Genomic DNA, 21702 nt, shown 5'->3' with positions numbered 1-21702 from the left:
TCTCTCTCTCTCTCTCTCTCTCTCTCTCTCTCTCACACACACACACACACACACACACACACACACACAGGGGGTAACTAGGGAATTTTTTTTTTTTTGGCTGGTGCAGCATAAGCTTCAGGCTTCCTTGTACCATATGGCTAATAATAATAATAAAATCTTCCCTAAATTTATTCAAAGTACCACTCTCACAACACCATATGGTAGTTTGTTCCAACAGTCAAATACAAAGTGAATTTTTGTACATCTATCCTGCAGCCATCATTTTCCAATTTCAGTTTAAGTCCCCTTGTGTGCATCAACTAAGAAAGAGGTTAGAATACATCATCATTAAGTTTAATTAATCCAGTTAAAACCTTAAACACTTCAATCATGTATCCTTGCAAGATCCTAGTTTCCAAGTGCTGCAGTTTGCAGAACTGAAGTCTTTTGTTGTAAAAGTACCACTTTTGTGTTCTGGTTCTTCTCTGCACCTTTTGCAAGAGATCCATACCTCTCTAAAAACGAAGCTTCCAGACCTGTATGCACTACTCAAGATGTGGCCTAACCATTGCCTTATACGATGGGATAATCACCTCTGCTGGCAAACTTTTGGTATATCACTGACAGAACCCCATTAGCTATTCTGGCAGCCTTCCTGAACTGTTCAGAGAACTTCATGTCTGACTTTACAACTCCCACCAGGTCACTTTCGTTCTCCACTACCTGAGTATGATATCACCTAACTGGTATATTATTTTGGGATTCTGCTGCCCATATGTAGTTCCTTGCATTTACCAATGTTAAAACTTCAATTTCCACTTCTGTTACAGTAATATGCTTTGATTTTTGTTATTAACCATCCTTTCACCTTTGGTATCTGCAAATGTACTCAATCTTCATATTCCTTCATTAATATTATTAATAAACACTGTAAACACTAAGGAACCCAGCACTAAAAACTGAGGGACCACACTAAAAAAACATTAGTCCATGGGCAGTGATAATTTATAACCACCCTCTGTCTTCTGTTACTCAACCATCCATTCCTTTATCCATAGTAATAACTTGCCCTTAATGACGCAATGCGATTCCCTTCTGCTTTTCTCTCTCTCTCTCTCTCTCTCTCTCTCTCTCTCTCTCTCTCTCTCTCTCTCTCTCTCTCAGGGTAACGCAGAAAGTTGGCTGGTGCAGTGTAAGCCTCAGGCTTCCTTGCACCATATGGCTAATAATAATAATGTTCTAATTTGTACAGCAGTCTTTCATGTGGAATAGTGTCAAAAGCTTTACTGAAATCTAAATATATGATGTCAAAATTATTATTTGCATCTAGTATTTATTTGTACCATTATTTGCACCCACTGCCGCCGCGCAACAAACCCATGCTGTGGTTTCTGTATAACTCCATTGCAGTTAAGGTGATCCTGCAATATTTCTTCAAGGAAAAAAAAAAAAAAAATTAGACAAAAACATCGGTCTCTTAGTCTTTTCCTTTTCAAATGGAAATGTAATTCTTAAGTTAAGAATTACAAAGTATTTATGCTAAGTTACATTCTTTCCAATAACTTCAGTAGCTTAATTTTAACTGCAGTAGTGATTAAAGTTATGGAAACAGTTTAATTTCTATAATACTTTAATTTAAATTCTGCAATATGTTGTAAATTTAAATTTTGTAATCTTTCTTATGTTAAAATTTCATCTAAATAAAGATTATTACAAGATTGATTTCAATACATTGATCAAGGATATCGTGATTCAAATGGAAATGCCTGTGAGCATTTCTGATATGTCATCGAGCCTGTCATTTTTATGTCTTGTGACATGTATTCTATGGCTGGTCTAGTACGCACAAACCAAGCTCAGCTGGCAATTCTTTTCTTTGCATCTGATGTAAGGAGCGAACCAATCTCTCTCTCAGGGTAACGCGGAAATTTGGCTGGTGCAGCATAAGCCTCAGGCTTCCTTGCACCATATGACTAATAATAATAATAATATTCTAATTTGTACAGCAATCTTTCATGTGGAATAGTGTTAACTTGGTACGTTACTAAAAGAATTTGAGTCACTGAAGAAATGGGTGCTTGCCCTAGAAATGGGTGCCTAGAAACAAATGTAACTGGGAGCTCATCAGAGACTCAAATATCTCGTGACCTGCCAGGTGCATATGCTACTATGGTTCAAGAAGATTTAGTTTTATTTTGGGTCTCTATTGCCAGGGAAATGGGTTAAAATTTTTTGCAAACACACCCTAGAATCACAGTGTAATGGGCATGTAAGTGTAAGTGTCTGCGAAGGCCAACAAATGACGTTACCAACAGATTGTCTGATTTTAAGAGGGTTAAAGAAAGCATTATTATTCATGTAGGGACTAATGATATTCCGACCTAACTCGTGGTATTTTTTCAGCATGCCAGAGCATGCTGAAAAAATACCACGAGTTAGGTCGGAATGTTTATGTGACAGAAATTCTGCCCAGACATGATAGGAAGGATTATATGGAGAAAGCCTCACAGACTGACTTGCAAGGGGCAGAGTCCCTCTTCTGGGGTGAAATTTTTATCAGTGTGGCCCACACTTATAGCTAGAAGAAATCTATTTTGTAGAGACGGTATTCATTTGAACAAAGGTGGTGCAAGGGCTTTGCCAGTGTCACTGAAGATACCTTAAGGGTTCAGGGAGACTGCTAGTTAGGGGAGAGAGAGGGGTAAATAGACATGTGTTTATATGATGTATGGGTCAAAGTAATGCTTGTACACATCTCAAGATTTTTTGTTTATTGCTTCAACAGCTGACGTTGGCGACATTTCAAATGAGCAGGAAGATAAAACTAGGGAAACAAGCTTAAATAACTTCAAGGGGTGTGTTAAGGTGGAAAACTACAGGAGAATACTTAACTGCAGCTACAGTAATGTCAGGAGTGTTATCAATAAAATGGGTGAATTTGAATTCCTGGTTAGAACAACTAATGCTGACATAATAGGGCTAACAGAAACGTGGTATCATCCAGAAACTTAGGATGATGAGTTTCAGTATTGTATACACAATTTATTTAGAAAGAACAGTGGATACAGAAGTGGTAGTGGGGTCATGCTTTTTATCAAATGTGACATAGTGTAAAAATAACTTTTGTTGAGTCAGAAGTTATGCCTGCTGGCACAGCATCTGGGTAGTGTGAGTTAGTTGGAAGCAGAGGTATAATGAGAGTGGGAATAATTTACATAACAGAAGATTGTGAAGCATATGACAAGTCTTTATATAAAGATAGAATGGGCAGGTAAGTGTAAATGTCTTATTACGGGTGACTTCAATTTGGCCCTAATTGATTAGAATAAGTTGGAAGGAAACTCACCATGGGGAATAAAATTTTTAAATAAACAATTATTATTTGTACCAGCACGTTAGAGAAAATACAATGGGTAAGAATATTCCAGCACCTCATTATTTATTCACGAATCAGATGACATCACAGGGCTTACTGTACAGGAACCATTGACAGGTAGTGATTATGCAGTTGTTAGTTATTTGGAAAATGAAGAAAGATTTTTTCAATAGTTAAAGGTAAAGGCATTGATTTAATTTTAGAAAAGGGGAACATGACATAGTTTAAAGCATTACATGGCATCTATTAATTGGGCATATTGCACAGGGAGGCAAATACATTAGAATTAAGGAGTATCTTTAAAACAATAATCACAGAAGTCATGAATGCATATATACCATTTAGAAAATATAGCATGGGGAAGATGCTGTGATGGATGAATACAGAGTTGGCTAGTCTAAGAAAGCAGAAAAAAGAGGACATGAAAAGTATTAAAGCCTATAACAGCTACAAACTGATCGATTATAGTACCACAGAAAAGGTTAGGTGGCAAATACCGAGTATGAAAAAGCACTAGCTAAGAGAGAGCAAAGAATTGGGACAAGGAGTTTTTCATGTATGTGAATAAAGAAGAAAATGAATCGGATCAGTTCCTTGTGTACTGGCTGTGTGAAAATCTTAGATAACATAACTATGTTGCTTATGAATTGAATATATACTTCATATCGATCTTTACTGACCAAAGACCCTTCATGCTGAGAACAGGCTGCACGAGTGAAGCTGTAAAGCATGAAATTAGTGATATTGAAATTTCAGAAACTTATTTATTAGAAAAACATGAGGCCAAAAGCAAGTAAAGCTCCTGGAGTGGATAGCATATTCCCAGTAATTTTCACCAATATGTAAAGATGATACTAAGAGTGAAGTCATTAGCATTAGCATTAGTAGAGGCATTTGATGCAAAAAAGCAAGCTTATGCGATATCAGGCAAAAAAAAAAAAAAAAACCACTTCCACTTCACCCCTCGAAATACCTGTCCAGCTGAGCCTTAAAACTTATTTAGGCTATCAACTTCCACGACAAGGGATGGAAGTCTGTTCCACCAACCAACCACCCGCTGGCTAAAGGCAAATTTCCGCACGTCGTCTATCCTACATCTGTCTTTCATCAATTTGAATTTATGCCCTCTCAGGTGATTATTCTGAGCGAGAGGAAGAATCCCATCAGCATTGAGCATGCTCAAACCATTCAAGGCTTTATACACCTCTATCAGATCACCTCGCTGGTGCCTAGTCTCCAGACACTGTAATTTGCAAAACTTAAGCCTTTCTTTGTAAGAGCACCCCTTTGTTCCATTCACTAATCTTGTTGCCCTTCTCTGTACTCGTTCTAGCAGCTCTATATCCTTCTTGAAATGAGGCCTCCAGACCTGTATACAGTACTCTAGGTGTGGCCTGACCATTGCCTTATACAAGGGAATAATTACCTCCTCATCCCTGCTAGAAAAATTCCTATATATCATTGACAATACACCATGAGCTACTCTTGCACCCGTCTGCACTGCTCAGAGAACTTCATATCTGCCTGCACAACCACCCCCAGGTCCCTTTCATTCTCTACCACTGTCAGTGTAGTACCACAGAGTTGATACGTTGCTCTGGGGTTGCTGTTTCCCATGTGTAGTACTTTACATTTGTCAATGTTAAACTTCATTTGCCACCTCTCAGCCCATCTGCTCAACCTTTCCAGATCTTGTTGCAGCAGCATAGTGTCAGTAGTGTCCTTGACAACCCTGCCTACCATACCTTTGTATCGTCTGCAAACTTCGACATTAAGCTTGATATACCATCATCAATATCATTTTTAAATACAGAAAACAATAATGGGCCCAACACTGAGACCTGAGGGACTCCACTAATAACATTAGTCCACGACGAGCAGTGTCCATTGATTACCACTCTCTGTCTTCTCCCTCTCAGCCACCCCTTAATCCACAGCAGCAATTTGCCTCCAATGTCACACTGCTCCAATTTGTGCAGCAGTCTTCCATGTGCAGTATCAAAAGCCTTTCTAAGATCCAAGTATATAATATCAAAGTTATTCCCTGCATCCAGTTCCTTTGTGACTGCATCATAGTATCCAATCAAATTGGTCAGGCAAGACTTCCCCTTAACAAAACCATGCTGTGTCCGAGCTATAACTGAAGTCTTGTCTAAATGATCCTGCAGTGCTTCTTTAACTAGTGCCTCCATTAATTTTCCTGGAACAGAAGTTAAACTCGCAGGTCTATAATTACTTGTGTCAGCCTTTGATCCTCCTTTGTGAATTGGGGTCACATTTGCACATCTCCAGTCTTTGGGTACCTCCCCTGAGTCCAAGGAAGCTCTCATAATTATGGCTAAGGGTTTGCTTACTTCCTCTGCTGCCTCCTTTAATATAACTGGATAGATCCCATCCACCCCGGGTGCCTTTCTTGTGTTTATCTTCAACAATTTCTCCTCCACTTTACTCTCAGTTATTACAAGATTCTCTAGCTTACTGCTAGAGTTGAATACACCTCTGGCATTCCCCTCGCTAAATAACTCCTCATGTGTGAATGTCGATGCAAAATATTCATTTAGTTTGTTAGCTACCTGAGCAGGATCATCAACAGTTGACCCATCGATATCAAGTGGACCAATCTGATTCATCCCCTTCCTTCTAGAGTTAACATAAGTAAAGAACTCTTTGCTGTTTTTCTTTGCATCCCTTGCCAAAGATTTCTCGTAATCTGCCTTCGCCTGCCTAACCTCCTTTGTAACCTGGTTACAGATCAACTCGTATCTATCATAAGCTTCTGTGTCATGTGTTAATTTGTATGTATCCCATGCATGTTTCTTCCCTGCCATATGCCTCATTAGTTCATCTGACATCCATTTAGGCCTAAATCTTGAACAATATTTCTTAGTTGGTATGTAAAGCCTAGTAGCTTCCAAGATAAGTTCTTTGAATGCTTCCCATTTTGCATTTGCTGTTGGTAACATCATCAGTTGGTCCCACTGTATAGAATTTAAATACTGTCTCAGTCCATCGCAGTCGCCTTTACGAAAGCAATAACCCTTCCCTTTACCCCTAATGGTAGTTACCTCTTTGAGTAAATCCCACTTCAGCACACTGTGATCACTGCCACCCAGTGGTTCATTTATCTGCAGATTCTTAATGTATGAAGAATCACTGCTGATAATCAAATCAAGAGTATTACTCCCTCTAGTTGCCTCCCGAACATGCTGATGTAGAAAACAATCATCCAATAAATCCACAAAAGCCTTGCTAGTGTGTGAGTGACCAGCCCCCAAATTCCAGTCAATATCTGGGAAATTAAAATCTCCCATTATAAGACTCTCTGATTTACTGGCCCACTCTATTTCCCTGTACAGTTTCTTATTATACTCATCAGAGTCATTAGCCTATAGCACACTCCTACTCTCAATTTTGATCTCCCAATGCTTATGTCACACCAAACTGACTCGACACTGCACTGTCCAGCGATGTCCACTGGCTTCACTTCCTTGGATTTTATGTATTTCTTAACTAATAGCATAACCCCTCCTTCCTTCCTATCCAGTCTATCCTTTCTGTAGACGTTGTACTCCCCAAATTCCAGTTCTGCATTCCTTATACCTGTGTGACACCACGTCTCTGATATCCCAACAATATCTGCCTTTCATGTATTGAGCAATACCTCAAATTTATTTACTAAACTCCTAGCATTGGTGTACACGCAAGTATACATGCACCTATTTCTATTTTTAGCTATCTAACACAACCCATGTGCTTACTTGTACCGCAATGACTCCCAGCAGTCTCTGAAATATCCTGCATCTTGTTTTTCAGGCTTCTGCTCATTCCAATAGAAGCAGTGCAAGAATCTCTTTCACCTCTGCCAGTGGCTACTGTTAATCCATTCGTCTTTGTCTCCCTCCAAGCTAGCAGTTTGCCGACCCACCTAACACTGCCTCGATAGCATCAGCAAATATTCTTGCACCCTTTCTATTTAAGTGTATCCCATCCCTGTAGAAGCAGTCTCTCCTGTTAACAAGTACAGTCCAGGCTGAAAAAAATTCTACCCCTTGAGCCTTGCACAAACTTTCCAGGGCCGAATTGATCGACATGGCTCTCATCATATACTCCCTCCTATCGTGTCTGGGCAGAATTGCAGACTATAGACTTTAACTATAGACTGGTTAGTCTGATTTCAATGGCAAAGAAAATGTCAATCCAGGGACATTTAGAGAAATGTCATTCTGAGCACCTTAGAGGGAACCTGATTCAGGTTTATAAGGCTCTGAGAGAGATCAATAAAATGAATGAAGGGGGAATTTTTCACTTTTATAAAGAATTTCAGAACTAGAGGCTATACATTCAAATTACAGGGAAAGAGATTTAGACTAGACTGTAGAAAGTTTTCTTTTAGCCAGTGATTTTTTGAATATTGGAACAGGTTGCCTTCACAAGTAGTTGAGGCTGACAGTTTGAAGAAATTCAAAGGTCACTGGATAGAAATTCAAAGGTCTACTGGATAGAAATTCAAAGGTCTACTGGATAGATAGTCAAAGGTCTACTGGATAGCCATATAGTACAAAGAAGCTTGTGGCTTCTTTGTACTATATGGCTATTACATGAAGGTTATTTTTGAAGGGCACCTGTAGGATGCCTTGCCACCACTGCCAGGTTAACTATGACACCATGATTTTCTCTGGAACAGAAGTTCCAAACAACAGGTCTATAACTGCTCACAATGCCTTTTGATTCACCTTTGTGAACAGGGGAGACATTTGCACACCTTCCCTTAATTCGAGGATAATTTCATTAGGCCCAGAGTTTTCTCACTTCTCTTTCTGCTTCTTTTAATATAACTAGATAGATCTCATCTACCCAGATACCTTATTTACTTTTAGCTTCAGTAATTTCTCTTTCACTTTTTTTTTTCTCAATTATAACAAAATCATTTAGTTCCCATTTATTCTTCTATTACTTTGGTGTTCCCATACCTACAAACTTCTTCATGCTTGAATATAGATTCAAAAATTTATTTAGTTTGTTAGCAATGTGAACAGGATCATTGTTTGTTGTTTGTTATTCGGTTTTTAGGAGCATTAGAAAATAAGGACATATTGTTCTGAAACAGGATCATGTTCATCCCCTCATGATCATGTTCTGCCACTATTCTTCATCCCTCTCCTTCTAGTATGTCAACATAAGCAAACTCTTTGCTTTTCTTTGCATTCTTAGCCAAGGACCTCTCCTAATCTTCCTTAGCTTACCTAACCACCTTAGCAAACTGATTGCAGAACAGTTTGTACTCGTAGGATTCCAAGTCACCTGCTAATTAATTATCATCCCCTGCTTTTTTTTTCTCTGCTACTGTTCTCATCAGTTCATCTGACATCAATTTAAGTCTAAGCCTTGAGCTATATCTCTTGGTTGGCATAAAATATTTAGCAGGTTCTATGATCACTTCCTTGCATGCCTCCCATTTAGAATTTGCAGCTGGTAACATTATCAGATGGTCCCACTGAAAGGAATTTCAAAATTGTCTAAGACCACTATAGTCATCTTTATAAAAGCAATATCCCTGCCACTTATAGTAATTATATACTTTAAGTATATCCCACATTTTTTTCGGCCTGGTCTGTGATTGTTGACTGGAGAGACTGCTTCTACAGGGATGGGGTACACTTAAATAGAAAGGGTGCAAGAATATTTGCTGATGCTATCGAGGCAGTGTTAGGTGGGTCAGAAAACTGCTAGCTTGGGGGGGGGATACACAGACTAAATGGTTAACAGTGGCTGCTGGCAGAAGCAAAAGTGATTTTTGCACTTGCTCATATTAGAATGAGCAGCAGCCTAGAAAGCAAGGTAATGGAGATAACTCCCAGGACTTCTGGGAGTCATAGTGGAACAAGTAAATACATGGCCTGTATTAGGGTAACTAAGAGTAGGAACAGGTGCATGTATCCTTACATGTACACCAATGATAGGAGTACAGTTAATAAATTTGATGAGTTTGAAATGTTAGTCAAGACATCAAAGGCAGATATTCTTGGGATATCAGAGATGTGGTGTCACACAGATATAAGCAGTGCAGAATTGGAATTTGGGGAGTACAATGTGTACAGGAAGGATAGACAGGACAGAAAGGGAGGAAGGGTTATGCCGTTAGTTAAGAAAAACAAAATCTAAGGAAGTGCATTCAATTGATGTTGGTGGACAATGCAGAGTCGAGTCTGTCTGGTGTGAAATAAGCACTGGGAAAGGAAAAATGAGAGTAGGTGTGTGTTATAGGCCTAATGAATCTGATGAGTATAATGAGCAATTGTGCAGAGAACTAAAGTGGGCCAGTAAATCAGAATGTCTTATAATGGGGGATTTTAACTTTCCAGATATTGACTGGAACTTGTGGGTTGGTCACTCATACACTAGCAAGACTTGTAGATTTATTGGATGACTGTTTTCTACAGCAACATGTTCGAGAGACAACCAGAAGGAGTAATACCCTTGATCTGATTATCAGCAGTGATTATTCATTCATTAAGAATTCGAAGATTAAGGAACCACTGGGTGACAGCGAATATAATGTACTGATGTGGGAATTACTTAAAGATGTAACTACCATCAAGGCTAAAGGAAAGGTGACTTCAAAGGTCTCAGACAATTTTTAAATTCTGTACAGTGGGATCAACTGATGATGTTACCAACAAGGAATTCTAAATGGGAAGCCTTCAGGGACTTAAATTTGGAGGCTACTAGGCTTTTCATTCCAACTAAGAAATTCTGTTCAAGGTTTAGGCCTAAAAGGATGTCAGATGAATTAATGAGGCTCGTGGCAGAGAAGAAGAATGTATGGGATGCATATAAAGTATCAAGTGACACAGAAGCCTATGTCAGGTATAAACTAGTCTGTAATCAAGTCACAAAGGAGGTTAGGCAGGCGAAGGCAGATTATGAGAAATCTTTGGCAAAGGATGCAAAGAAAAACAGCAAGGAGTTTTTTACTTATGTAAACTCTAGAAGGAAAGGGATGAATCAGATTGGACTACTTAACATAGATGGGTTGACTATTGATGATCATGCTCAGGTAGCTGATAAACTGAATGGGTATTTTGCATCTACATTCATACATGAGGAGTCATTCAACGAGCGGAGTGCCCGAAGTTTATCAAACGCTAACAGAGCGCTTAGTGATTTTGTAATAACTGAGAGCAAAGTGTAGGAGAAATTGGTGAAGTTAAACATAAGGGAGGCACCCAGGGTGGATGGGATCTACCCAGTTATATTAAAGGAGGCAGCAAAGGAAGTAAGCAAACCCATAGCCATAATTATGAGAGCTTCCTTGGACGCAGGGGAGGTCCCCATGGACTGGAGGTGTGCAAATGTATCACCAATTCACAAAGGGGGTTCAAAAGGTGACACATTGGATACTATGATGTGCTCACAAAATAACTGAATGTCAAAAATAATTTTTATATCATATACTTGGATTTCAGGAAAGCTTTTGATGCTGTAGCGCATGGAAGACTGCTGTACAAATTGGAGCAGAATGGCATTAAGGGTAAGTTGCTACAATGGATAAAGGATGGTTGAGTGGGAGATGACAGAGTGGTAATCAATGGACACTGCTCTTCGTGAACAAATGTTATTAGTGGAGTTCCTCAGGGTTCGGTGTTGGGCCCATTGTTGTTTTGTATATTTGAACAAGGTATATCAGGTTTAACGTCCAAGTTGGCAGATGATACAAAGGTCAGCAGGGTTGTTAACGACAGTAAAGACACTATGCTACTCCAACTGGATCTATACAAGATGGGAAAATGGGCTGAGAAGTGGAAACTGAAGTTTAAAATTGACAAATGCAAAGTACTGCTGTTGCTATTATTAGGTTTTTAATAGCATTAGCAACTAAGGTCACATTGCTCTGGGGATATGCGGTGGTTTTATTCCCTGATTTTTCCGCAACCTCCGTATTTGGTGGTCACAGGCTCAAACCCCGGTCTAATCAAGAAGCGTGTGCTACGCACTGCTGCTCCTGCCCACCTGGCTACGGAGGTGCCTGCAAAGTACTGCATATGGGTAGCAACAAACAAAGAGAAATGTACCAACTGTGTGGTACTACACTCAGGGAAGTGGAAAGTGAAAAAGACCCGGAGGTAATTGTGCAGTCAAATATGAAGTTCGCTGGACAGTTCACAAGGGCTGCCAATGAAGGTCATGGAGTCTTGTCAATGATATGTACAAATTTTGCTAGCAGGGACAGGGAGGTGATTATTCCATTATACAAGACAATGGTCAGGCCACACCTAGAGTACTGTGTACAGGTCTGGAGGCCCCATTTTAGGAAGGATGTATAGTTGCTAGAATGAGTACAAAGAAGGGCAACAAGTTTGGTGAGGGAAACAAAGGGGTGCGCTTACCAAGAAAGGCTTAAGTTCTGCAAATTGCATCTCCTGGAGAGTAGGCACCTGCGAGGTGAACTGACTGAGGTGTATAAGGCCTTGAATGGGTTGAGCAAGCTGAATGTTATGGGATTCTTCCTCTTCCGCAGACTAAGAACCTGAGGGGGCACAGTTTCAAATTGAGGAAAGATAGTTGTAGAATAGATGTGCGGAAATTTCCCTTTAGCCAGCGAGTAGTTGATTGGTGGAACAATCTTTTGTTGTGGATGCTAATAGCCTAAATAAATTTAAGGCTGAGCCGGACAGGCATTTGGAACGAATGGAGGGGTGAAGTGGGAGGGTTTTTTGGCTGAAGCTGCATAAGCTTGCTTGCTTGCATCGTATGCCTCTACTAATACTAATTACTATATTATGTATCACTGCCATCTAGTGGTTCCTTCATCTGGATATTCTTCATTCATAATGAGTCACTGCTGATAATCAGATCAAGAGTACTGCTTTCACTTGTTGCCTCTCTAATATGCTGCCATAGAAAACAGTCATCCAATAAATTACGAAAATTTCTAGTACTGTGTAAGTTACCAACTCACAAATTCCAGTTATTATGTGGAAAGTTAAAATTCCCATTATAAAATAATGATTTACAATCCACTTCAATTGTCTGTATCTCTCTCTCTCTCTCTCTCTCTGTAAAGTTCATTAAACTCATCCCAGTCATTAGGCCTATAACACACTTCTACTCTCATTTTAGTTTTCCCAGTACTTATGTCACACCAAACCGATTCAACATTACACTTCTTTGGCAAGGGATGCAAAGAAAAACAGCAAGGAATTCTTTACTTATGTAAACTCTAGAAGGAAGGGGATGAATCAGATTGATCCACTTGATATCGATGGTTCAACTGTTCATGATCCTGCTCAGGTAGCTAACAAACTAAATCAATATTTTGCATCTACATTCACACATGAGGAGTTATTCAGGAAGGGGAATGCCATAGAAGTAAACACTGGCAGTGACTAGATGATCTTGTAATAATTGAGAGTAAAGTGGAGGAGAAATTGTTGAAGATAAACACAAGAAAGGCACCTGGGGTGGATGGGATCTATCCAGTTATATTAAAGGAGGCAGCAAAGGAAGTAAGCAATCTGTTAGCCATAATTATGAGCTTCCTTGGACTCAGGGGAGGTACCCACAGACTGGAGATGTGCAAATGTAACCCCAATTCACAAAGGAGGATCAAAGGCTGACACAAGTAATTATAGACCTGTGAGTTTAACTTCTGTTCAGGGAAAATTAATGGAAGCACTGGTTAAAGAAGCACTGCAGGATCATCTTGACAAGAATACAGTTATAGCTCAGACACAGCATGGTTTTGTTAAGGGAAGGTCTTGCCTGACCAATTTGATTGGATACTATGATGTAGTCACAAAAGAATTGGATGCAGGGAATAACTTTGATATTATATATTTGGATCTTAGAAAGGCTTTTGATACTGTTGCACATGGAAGACTGCTGCACAAATTGGAGCAGTGTGGCATTGGTGGCAAATTGTTTATATGGATAAAGTTGATATGGTTGAGTGGCAGAAGATAGAGAGTGGTAATTAATGGACACTGCTCATCGTGGACTAATGTTACTAGTGGAGTCCCTCAGGGTTCAGTGTTGGGTCCATTGTTGTTTTCTGTATTTATAAATAATATTGATGATGGCATATCAAGCTTAATGTCCAAGTTTGCAGACGATACAAAGGTTGGCAGGGTTGTTAAGGACGCTACTGACGCTATGCTGCTGCAACAGGTTCTGGAAAGGTTGAGCAGATGGGCTGAGAGGTGGCAAATGAAGTTTAACATTGACAAATGTAAAGTACTACACATGAGAAACAGCAACCCCAGAGCAAGGTATCAACTCTGTGGTACTACACTGTCAGTGGTAGAGAATGAGAAGGACCTGGGGGTAATTGTGCAGGTAGATATGAAGTTCTCTGAGCAGTGCAGACGGGCTGCAAGAGTAGCTCATGGTGTCTTATCAATGATATACAGGAATTTTTCTAGCAGGGATAGGGAGGTGATTATTCACTTGTATAAGGCAATGGTCAGGCCGCACCTTGAGTACTGTATACAGGTCTGGAGGCCTCATTTCAAGAAGGATGTGGAGCTGCTGGAACGAGTACAGAGAAGGGCAACAAGGTTAGTGAATGGAACGAAGGGTTGCTCTTACGAAGAAAGGCATGAGTTTTGCAAATTGCAGTGTCTGGAGACTAGGCACCGGCGAGGTGATCTGATAGTGGTGTACAAAGCCTTGAATGGTTTGAGCATGCTCAATGCTGATGGCATACTGCCCCTTGCTCAGAATAATCACCTGAGAGGGCATAAATTCAAATTGAGGAAAGACAGATGTAGGATAGATGTGCGGAAATTTGCCTTTAGCCAGCGGGTAGTTGGTTGGTGGAACAGATTTCCATCCCTTGTTGTGGAAGTTGATAGCCAAAATAAATTTAAGGCTCAGCTGGACAGGTATTTCGAACGAACGGAGGGGTGAAGTGGAAGGTTTTTTTTTGGCTGATGCTGCATAAGCTTGCTTTCTTGCATCATATGCCTCTACTAATGCTAATGCTAATACATGACCATTTGCATCATCTGGTTGCATTGCCTATATACTTCTTAACTAAGAGCATTACTTCTTCCCCCCCCCTTCTGTTCTGTCTGTCTCTCCATATTCATATTCTGTACTCACCATATTCAAATTCTGCATTGTTTGTCTTAAATGGTACCATGTTTTTGTTATTCCTGTTATTATGTCTGCATTTGTTGACTTAACTAGTACTTCAAATTTATTTACTATACTCCTAGCATCAGTGCACAAGCAAATGTGCTTTGCTTGCTTTTAGTAACCTTAACACAACCTTCGTATTTGCTTGTTGCAATATGTCTCCCCATCCCCCAGCACAACAGGCCTTGTAATTTCTATCACCTTGCTTTTCAGGCTGCTATACGGCTTGACAGAAGCAGCACAAGAATCACTTTTACCTCTTCTTCAGCTACTGATAATCTATTAGTCTGTGTATCTCCCCAAGGCTGGTTTTCCAACCCACCTTACATTGACTCGATAGCAACAGCAAATATTCTTGCACCTCTTCTATTTAAGTGTATCCCATCCCTGTAAAAACAGTCTCTCCTGTTAACAAGCAGGCTGAGAAAAATTCTACTCCATGTGCCTCGCACAGTCTTGCTAGGGTTGAATTAATCGACATACTCTCATCATGTACTTCCTCCTATTGTGTCCAGGCAGAATTGCAGACATTTTCAAAATTATTTCTAACGTGCAACTTTTTTCTTAGCATTGCCCTGTAGTTAAGCAAAATGAACTAACTACATAAAAAAATCATTAGTAACAGCAAAATCCTCAACATCTGTACCTATTGGGTCCTTTTGACTAGAAAATTTAAGTCAGCTAGACTTATACACTTAAAAATTGCCAAGGTACATCACTTCATTTTTAGGAAAGTTACACTGCAGAAAGGCAAGCTTCAAAAGAAAGGAAGTCAAAAAGTGTATGATAGAGTTAACAGATGAATTTGATATAACAGGGTAAAAAATTTTATGCAAGAGGATATCAAAATGAGTTGCAAATTAGGAAGACTCTGACAAGGGATATCAGAGTAGACAAATTAACTAGTACCACCTTTGCAGTAAAAGGAATAAAAGACAGTTGAGGCAACTGATAACACTGACAACAATGAATTTTTTTTTAAATAAAAATTTTGAAACATATAAATACCTTGGTGGATGGAGTGTACTTTTTAAAGTTTATTTAAAATGTGCAACTCATTTTTACCTAGCACTTCAGTTGTCAAGATATTTCATATTTTAGTTTTGATTTACTCAGATTTTGGTCTTTCTGTTCATACTGGCTGGACAACTGATTGAGAAGTTTTAGAGAAAGTTTTCTAGATCTTACTGTATTAGTAATAGTAGTTTCTAGACTATTCTATGCCCACTTGCTCCTTGCATGTCAGAAGGACATATAAAGCAAACTTCCCAGACAGGTCAATCAGTCAGAGTTATAAGTGTATGAGTTAATGTTATTTCATATTAGTGTAAACTTGTCTTTTTATAGTTTTTAGTATTACTATTAGCTGTATGGCACAAGGAAGGCCTAGGCATTTGCTACACTGGCTAAAAAAAAAAAAAAAAAAATAGTAATAATAATAATAAAAAAACACAGTAATAATAAACCAACTATATCAGTGGTCACCAAATTTTTTCAGCCACTGCTCCCTTGGTTCCATAAACTCATCCCTGGTGTCCCCTGCCCTACATTATAAAAAGCATTATTCAGATCAGACTAGCAGTTTGCATGACCCACTAAAGAAGATAATAACAATAAAATTCAAAACAGTAAAAATTAATTGCAAATTTATTCAAAAGCAAATTAAAAGTTTTTAGTTTAATTAATTCAACAAAACTGATGATAATTCAATGATACCAGCTTTTCAAAGTCTGACAGTCATTTAGCAAGAATCTTTGATACCACATCTAGAACTATTTCACTGTTCAATAAATTATTAATGCTTGATGAAGTGGCACCAGTTTCCCAATGTCTGGTTTTAAGTCACCTAACAGGAGTCTTTAATCGTCACGTTTAGTAAACTGGAGTCAATTTCTATGGGTAAGAACCTTGTACTAAAGACTAACTGAAAGTTCAAATGAAATATTATGAAGAAATAATTTTTTTTGATATTTATATCAGGCTGAAGCATGGCTAATCACAGACGCTTAATTTCAAAGACACGTAAAAAACTATTCACTGTGGAAGAGTACATATTAAAAAACATAAATATGGATTAATGAAATATATTAGTAGTGAAACACAAGTAGTTGCTCTTGACATCTCAAAGGCTTTCGATCGTGTTTGGCATAAAGGTCTTCTAAACAAGCTTCCATCTTATGGTTTGCCAACTGTTTTTAGTAATTGTTTATCCAGTTTTCTCTCTGATCGCTCACTGAGGGTGATGGCAGATTGCTCTCTGTCTTCTAACTTCTCCACTAATGCCGGTGTCCCCCAAGGTTCAGTTTTTTCCCCCTACTCTTTTCCTCTTGTATATTAATGACCTTCTTCCATTGACTGGAAATCCTATCCATAGTTCTGCTGATGATAGCACATTGCATTCCGCTTTCCATTTTGAGAAATCTTGTCCTGCTCAATCAGCTTCAAATTCTCAAAAATCTGCTACCAATTCCTTAAACGCTGATCTTCAGGTAATTCTCCAGTGGGGCAAAGACAACTTAGTTGATTTCAACCCTTCTAAAACTCAGTCTTGTCTTATATCTCGCAAAAAGGATTCTTCTGCTCCTATGCACCCCCCCCCCATACTTCTCTTTCAACCCATGCACGGTACTAAGTACTATAGGTTTTGATACCTTTCGTGTTTGGGGTTTTCATAAAAAAAAAAAAAAAAAAATGCTTATCTTTAGTGACACTCCGATTTTTAGGCAAAATGATATATCTCTTTTGGGGATTACCCTGACTTCTAATCTCTCTTGGCACAAGCACACTACAAATATTGCTTCCTCTGCATCTAAAAAACTTGGTTTTCTCTTTTGCTCTCGGTGTTACTTTTCTTCCAAATAACTGCTCACTCTGTATAAATCGCAAATCCACCCTGCCATGGAATATTGTTCCCACATCTGGGGTGGTGCCACCAAAACCTCTCTCAGGCTTCTTGATTCCATTCATAAAAGAGCAGTTAGATTAATTAATGATTCATCTCTAACAGAGTCTCTCCACTCGCTCTCTCATAGACGTACTGTTTCTGCTGCATGCCTCTTCTACAGATACTTCCATGGGCACTGTTCTTCTGAATTGGCTTCTATAATTCCTGCTCTCTCTTTCAAAACAGTCCGAACACGTGCCGCCACCAGCCAACATCCATTTACTGTCCAACTTCAAACTCACAGAACCGACTTTTCATCTTCCTCGTTTATTCATTCAACTGCCGTTTTCTTGAACAACCTACCTTCATAATACGTATTTCCTGAAAATTACAGTCTACAGAAGTTCAAGTCCAATGTGAACAAATATCTTCTTTCATCTTCTCAACCTCCAACCCAAGCACGGTACTAAGTACTATAGGTTCTAATACCTCTCATGTTTGGGGTTTACATAAAAAAAAAAAAAAAAAAAGTACTCTCACTTCAATCCTAATTTTTTCTGTTACATATATTTTTTTAATCTCCTTGGACAGAACTCAAAATTCTTATAATTGTGAGAAGTGGTATCAAGCCAATAACAAGGTAGCTAAATACATAGAAACAATGTAAGAAATGAGGATAATGTTAATAAAAACTTAAGAGACATGTTATCATTACAGGTCATAATGTATTATACTGTGCTGCTTTAAAAATAACTTCATAGTAATGCCAGTTAATGAATTTGGAAAACTCAAAGGTGAAATAAATTATTCATATTCCAATTAAACAATGGAAAGTGAATTCTTAAAACCAAAAATACAAGGAAAATGTTATTCCTCTTAATCAAAACAAAGCACTTGTTTCCAAATATTTAGAGGAATAACTTTCAATAAATGTCAAATTTACCAGGTACTATTAAAAGACCAGATGTATTAAGTATTAAGAAATAATTTACTGTAAATTGTCAAATACTTTTATTCTGTGTTTTTACCTAAAGTATTTGTGCTTCTAGTTCAGTAACTGATGAATCAATAAGAAAAAAATAAATATACATTAATTTGTAAGCCTTAATAGTGTATGTATGTGTATATTCTATTCACTATATATATTTTCTGTTCTCTCTCTCTCTCTCTATATATATATATATATATATATATATATAAATATACATAGAAGAGAATATACACATAAGGGCTCACATCTGGTATGGGCTTAGCACACCCAGGGTCCTGAGCTGGATATCATCATTCTTCTCTTTCTTGGTGATTCCTTTCTACTTCTGACTCTTGCACACACTCTCGCTCTCTCTCATTTTTTTTGGCTGGTGCAGTATAAGCCTCAGGCTTCCTTGCACCATATGGCTAATAATAATAATATAAATTCCTTATTGAATATTACAAGTTCCAATGTGATGATGTAACTTCATGCTAGGTGCTTTTCATGCTAGGTGCTTTTGTTGCAACTAACAAGAAAGCTGCTAGTGCATGCTATATAATTTTTTTTTCCATCTATCATTACAGTAGTCATAAGTTTAACACATTTACTGTTTCACAATATTAAAGTAGTTTGGTTAAAAGTAAAAATAGCTGGAAAATATATGATACAGTATGTAAAACCTGAAATTTCTTCTTTGTTACAGTATTCTTAAGTGACAATTTTTCAAGCAGTACAAACAATTTTCTGAAGGGAAATATTCAGGATGATTTTCAATCTATCCAACAAGAGCAAAATCTGATGAATTTTTAAAAGGCACAGAAACTTTTGAATTTATGGAGGAATGACTAACAGAATAACTACTGAACTGGAGATGGATAAATTGAGTTTTTGCAAACTTTTAACTATCCATCTTGAAATGAAAGTCTGTATGACGATTATGCCAGAAAACTTGACTCATGACCAATGATTGTAGGGCAAGTTTGCATCAAACTTAATAAGATTCAAGTAGAAGAAACCTTTCTGGATGTCATCACAAGGGAAAAACATAGATACTTCATGGCTATGGCCTTGGCAAGAAAATACAGAGCAAACAGTAGAAGGCAGGGTGTTGTTATTATTATTAGCCATATGGTGCAAGGAAGCCTGAGGCTTATGCTGCACCAGCCAAAAAAATTCACGCATTACTCTGAGAGAGAGAGACAGAGAGAGGTAGAAGGGAATCATCAAGAAAGAGAAGAATGGAAGAATGATGATATCCAGCTCAGGACCCTGAGTTCTCCAAGAAACCAAAAAAAAAAAAAAAAACAAAGATGAGTTCTCATCATTTTCTTTGGTATATATAAAAAAGGGTATATGTGTTAAGAAATTGAGGAAAAGGTACTGCAAAAAAAAAAAAAAAGTAAATTGTGATTGGATAAGTGGTCGTTGCATCACAACTCACTGGCTCACCCTGCATTACTAAATGAGGCAATTTTTGACAGAATTAATGATCCTTCAGAGGATACATCCTGGATGTTCCAGAGGTCTGGCTTGATATGTCTTCTTTCTATTCCAAATATTAAAATTTTTCTAAAGGGTGCGTAAAGCTTCTGGAAAAAGTGCGGCGGGCACTAAAGTTGAGTAAACGAGTCCAGAAATGGTACCTATCGTGGCAGAGGAGAAAGGCTTCGTGTAAAAGCCATTTTAACTTATTTATAACCTGAAACTTTGTACTCACATCTATTGCATATTACTACAATCAGTATGTATCTGACATGCACTAAGAATCAAACACACGTGTTTTGAGAAGTTGACAAAATGAACTCTTTACATCAGTTACCGATCACGCAATAAAATACTTAAGACAAAACAGTTGCTAAAACGAATATATCTCGACGTTTGGTAATATGTTTACAAAATGTATTAAATATTCTTTCGGACATTTGATAAATAACGTCTGGTAACTGAAATACAATTCAGAAAACAAAATAATGTATACACTGGAAAGCACAGTAACACAAGGAAGTTTGTTCAAGAGAAATGATGAAAGTGAATAATATCTGACAGTGCAACACTTAGTCAGTTATTCCACGATTACTTTATAAATGTCAGCTTATTAAAAATGACATCATTTTTCTTAGATGATAAAGGCAAAACAATCACCTTTCTTTCTTATTAACATCAATAAACGCCATTCTACACCTTCCAACCACAGAATGAAAACATAGGCATGTTTACGCCCTCTAGTATACTTGTATAATAATTATTATTATTGTGCATTAGATGAACTGAGGGTTACTTGGATAATAGAATACTGTAGATAGGAAACTCTGTGATTTAGATGTTACCGGCAAAGTGTGAAAAGCAGGCATTCTATACAATGCCTTACGTTTTTAGGCAAAGTGTGAAAAGCAGACATTCTATACAATGCCTTACGTTTTTAGGCAAAGTGTGAAAAGCAGACATTCTATACAATGCCTTACGTTTTTAGGCAAAGTATGAAATGTCTGTTTTATTTTAATATCTTACATACTTTCCCTAGGCATTGTATAGAATACCTAGGCATTATATAGAATGACAAATACGTACTATTTCGGCAAAGTATGAAAAGGCTTTTATTGAAAAGATGCATGTGAAAATGTAAGATACGGGATTTTTCTACAGAAAGAGAAAAAGACCAATGCTGAACTACTTGTTGCTACAAGGTAGACTGGAATGGCATTTTGAAGTGCACTTAACTGCCTTTTTTCATACAAAAGCAGCTCAAATTTCGGCACTTGGTCTTGCAAGTACACCTCGCGAACCCTTCGCCGCTACCCATGGACTGACCGGAGAGCTATTTAGTGGTCAGGAACGTCTCCAACTCTCAGTAAGTCCTTGGGACATAAAGTGAATTGAGGTATGAGGTATTGAGGGTCTAGCGGCTCCTGGGATTTCTCCCATCTCCGCGAATCTTCTATGTATCGGTGACAGTACCCTGTCAAAGCCAGCGATTTAGAAGTGTGTGGGTCATGAGTAGTGTTATATGTTGTGCCCAATGTTTATCCGGCTTATTGGCCGCCAGGCCCCTAATGGGACCAGACGTTGCCCATATCTCGCCACGTGGAGGCTAGCCGGGTGTTACCATTGAGTCAATTGTACTCTGGCAGGTCCTGCCACTTTCTTTCCTGAGATTTTAGTGGCTAGGACCTAAAATAAAATGGGAACGACCGCGGTTGATTTTAAATCACTTACATTAAAGCACTAATATGGGGTTTGACGCTGAAAGCCTGTTTCTAAAGTGCCTAAAAGGTTGGGCGAAATTTTTTGGTGTATTTTAAATTTGGACGTGTAGGGCTATACGCTCTGCAAGAAAAAGTGCTGGGAGGG

General features: G+C 38.3%; 1 protein-coding gene across 1 annotated transcript in view; it reads right to left on the bottom strand.

Moving 5' to 3' along the window:
- LOC150080645 (protein FAN-like) overlaps nt 1–20559 on the bottom strand; it is a 411353-nt gene extending 390794 nt beyond the window's left edge. Inside the window, exon 1 of the mRNA XM_090380769.1 lies at nt 20497–20559. Within this exon, the coding sequence (XP_090236895.1) occupies nt 20497–20528 (32 nt within the window). The 5' untranslated portion in view covers nt 20529–20559. The remainder of the gene's footprint in view (nt 1–20496) is intronic.
- Between the last annotated feature and the right edge of the window lie 1143 nt (nt 20560–21702).

The sequence above is a fragment of the Mastigoproctus giganteus genome, chromosome 9 (assembly GCF_048544385.1).
Source record: "Mastigoproctus giganteus isolate SK-2022 chromosome 9, ASM4854438v1, whole genome shotgun sequence".
NCBI lineage: Eukaryota > Metazoa > Arthropoda > Arachnida > Uropygi > Thelyphonidae > Mastigoproctus > Mastigoproctus giganteus.
This window is presented reverse-complemented; position numbering and strand designations above follow the sequence as displayed.